Genomic DNA, 3,483 nt, shown 5'->3' with positions numbered 1-3,483 from the left:
AATGAAAAATACCCTCTGCTAGATTCCCCATAATTTTTAGGTACAAGGTACTAGTGAGGCTTTAAGGAGCTTCATTATACTTGTAACCTACCCAGGCCTACTACCCGATTGATGTCACTGTTGTACTTGTGGCTGAAGTAATTTCACCTCTACCACCTGGCTCACTTATGCAGTGTGCATCAGTCACAACCCCTGTTTGCTCAGGGAAAATGAATTATGTCATCACTTCTAATGATGAAATTAAGAAAACTATCTCTTGGCAGGATCTTCATTCCATTCTCTGACTAGGGAATTGACCAGACACAGAGTTCATCCAGAACACCAATCCTCCGCTAACCAATGCTAGCTCTTTCAGGGACATTGTGGTTCTCACATCATGCTGTGATGAAATGTTTCAGGTTCTAATTCACCAACCTGCAAACTGCTTGCTGTATACTGGTCTGGTTTATGATCCTTTAGTAAAGGTGTTTTTTTCTTTTGTAACTTAAATTTTATGATTCTCTTCACTCCCTGGGGTGATTTGAAAGCACAACAGTAAACACAGAGCATGTAGATATTATGGGGATCCCAAACTTTCTGTGCTTTGGAAGGCACAACATGATGACAGAAAATCACTTGGTCCAATGTTGGCTTATTCTGCATTGCTGCCCATGGCCTTGAAAGAAAGACTGCATGACTTTGTGGTTCTAAGTTGCAGTCTGGTACCTCGATTGTTGGGGTGGTCAGCGGTCACCCAGAAGAGAAGGCCTGTGCTGTGCTTCTGTGAACAATGTGAATTATATTATCTGTGCACAGTATGTATTACATAAGTCTCAGCAATCTTAAGGGGAAGTCCTCTCCATGTACCGCAAAGGAGCCATGTAGGAAATTTCTTAGGCTGGTGTCATTTGTTGTAAGACTGAGGTGAAACTAATATTGGTACAAACTCTATTTTCATAGTGATGGGAGAGACTGTAATAAATTAGATGAAAAATGCCTCTTCTGAATGCAAATCCACAAATGATCCAGGTCCTGTGGCTTGTGTGATCTTTGTGTAAAGACATTCTCAGGACCTCCATAACTGTTTCCTGTAGCTGAAGTCATTGACAGAGAAAATGATCCAATGGTTTTGTAGATTCCCCTGGCCTCTGTAGGATGTTCACCTCAAAGTTTTCTCAACAGGCAAGAACTCCAAGCCAGAGAAAGGATAGTCCTATAATCAGTCCCAGGATGTGTCTTAGTGACCAGTCAGCATTCCTGTTGGTTCCGAGGGCAGAAGTCTTCGCTGCTGCCAATATTTGCTGCCACTGAGGCAAGGCTGTTCCTCCCAGGAAATGAGAACTGACATGCGACTAAGGACACTTTTCTAACTGTACTCTTTGGTGAGCCTTGACATAGGGATAAATCTGTGAAACCATCTCATGTGAAATAAATTTATCTGTCACTCTTAAACAGGGTAGGACTTTTTTTTTTACAGGAGGTCTATTTTCTTAATTTTTAAAAAATATATTGTTATTGATTTCAGAGAGGGATAGAAACATCAATGTTGAGAGAGCTCGCAACCTGGGCATGTTCCATGACTGGGAATCGAACCGTGACCTCGTGCTTTATAGGTTGACACTCTTTATTCATATAAAGAAAACGCTTATGAAACCCCATGAATCCTATTCTAGCATTCCATCATTACCTACCATCATGGTGGTTCTTGTTTCTATCTATCCCCAGTTACACTAGTGGGTTATTTAACTTAAAATCCCAGATATGTCTGGTCATGCCCTGATAGCTCAGGTGGTCAGAGCATCATCTCAATAATGCCAAGATTGCAGGTTCCGTCTCTGCTCGGGGCACATACAAAAATCAACCAAGTAATGTATAAAATTATGTTAACAAATTGATCTTACTCTCCCCATTTTTCTTTCTCTAAAATTAATATCTTTGTTTTATTCACCCAGTCAGTCCATACACATGTGAACACCAGTGTAGCTCAGGGACCACATGGTGACCAGTAGCCAGGGTTCTCATGAGGGCAGAGCATGAAATGACCAAGAGAACAGGAGGGGAGGTGCCTCTGTTGTCGATGTAGCAGGTGGGGGACCAAGGCCGAGCTGCACAAACACCCATAGGGGATGATGGCATCATTGTGCTTCCTGGAACTAACACCAAAGCAGCCAGGAGAAGCTCTGGGCTTGGACAAGCCCCTTGTGGTCTCTGCACCTTCCATGCAGGTGATGGAGGAGCCCAGATTCCTCTCCGGTGTCAGGGCTGGGAGCAACAGTGGCAGCTGGGCAGGTGGGAGTGGGCAGGAAAAATCCCAGAGCAGTTTCCAGGGGGAGTTGGTGCTGGAGCCATGTATGTGGCTCTGAGACCCTCACTAGTCCAAGTCCAGGCTGGTGGCCACTCTTACTTTTGGGAAAATGGAACCAGCTGTGCTGTAGGAGTTCCCGGGGGGTTGTGACCTGGGAATCAATATGTGCTTCACAAAAGCTTGTGACCCAGGCAGTCACAACCTAGTCCACTGTAGTGAGTGGTCTGACCATTGACTTTCCCCGGGAGGGGAGGAGCAGTGTCTGCATAGGCTGAATATCTGCCCAGCAGGAGGGGTTGCTGGCTACTGAGCCATCTGGTCCTCTGGTGGGTTTGAAGTGTCTTGAAGTTTAGCAACTAAAGGAAGTTATAGATATTTATCAATCTAATAAGAGAAAATGCCTCTGAATTTTTCTTAATAGTAAACGCCCACCCAGTGTGGCTCAATGGTAGGAGGGTCAGACCACACACCTGAAAAGTGTCGAATTAGATCTCAGGTCAAGGGCATGTTACCGGGTTGCAGTTTCAATCCTCAGCTCCCATTGGGACTCATGTGGGAGGCATCCAGTTGAGGTGTCTCTCTCACATTGATCTCTCTCTCTCCACCCTTCCACTCTCTCTAAAAATCATGGAAAAATATCCTCAGGTGAGAATAAACAAGAAAAAAAAGAAGCGGAAGCCACCTTGCTGCCCTGAAGTGGGGCCTCTACCTGCTCGGCCCACCTCTCCTCAGTCATTCTTGCCATTGCCTGGGGTGTTCCCACTGCGGAGGGGCACACTATGTCCTTCTCCCAGGGCTGGCCAGGGCTCTTCTGTCTCCTCCACCCAGAGGTCTCCCCAGCCTGCTTTTCTCCATCCCTCAGGCACCTGTCCCACTGCAACTGAACCTCGGTCTTTATCTCAGAGTAGCCCCCTGATCTCTGGGCCCTCAAATCAGTTCACCTTTGGAAAGTCCTGCTTCTACCCAGCCCACAGGCATCCCTGAGCCCTACTGGCATTGTTTGAGTCTCTGTTTTTTTTCATTTGGAGGGTAATTTCCACTTTGATTTGATTAAAAATTAATCCACCCCTCCCCCAGCTCAGGAGGGACCACTGATTCTCCAGGAATGTGCTGTGTTTTCTTCAATGCTGAGAACATTCTGCAATACAAGCGATTCTGAAAAGCGAGGCTTGGGCTCAGCATGCTGCCACCTTGGGCAG

The 3,483-nt window shown here is 45.9% G+C and overlaps 1 protein-coding gene across 1 annotated transcript in view; it reads left to right on the top strand.

Moving 5' to 3' along the window:
* The window catches only part of LOC102761780 (zinc finger protein interacting with ribonucleoprotein K), a 9,156-nt gene extending 5,988 nt beyond the window's left edge, over positions 1-3,168 (top strand). Inside the window, exon 4 of the mRNA XM_006763584.2 lies at positions 3,147-3,168. Within this exon, the coding sequence (XP_006763647.1) occupies positions 3,147-3,168 (22 nt within the window). The remainder of the gene's footprint in view (positions 1-3,146) is intronic.
* Positions 3,169-3,483: the final 315 nt, after the last annotated feature.

The sequence above is a fragment of the Myotis davidii genome, unplaced genomic scaffold (genome assembly GCF_000327345.1).
Source record: "Myotis davidii unplaced genomic scaffold, ASM32734v1 scaffold939, whole genome shotgun sequence".
Taxonomy (NCBI): Eukaryota; Metazoa; Chordata; class Mammalia; order Chiroptera; family Vespertilionidae; genus Myotis; species Myotis davidii.
This window is presented reverse-complemented; position numbering and strand designations above follow the sequence as displayed.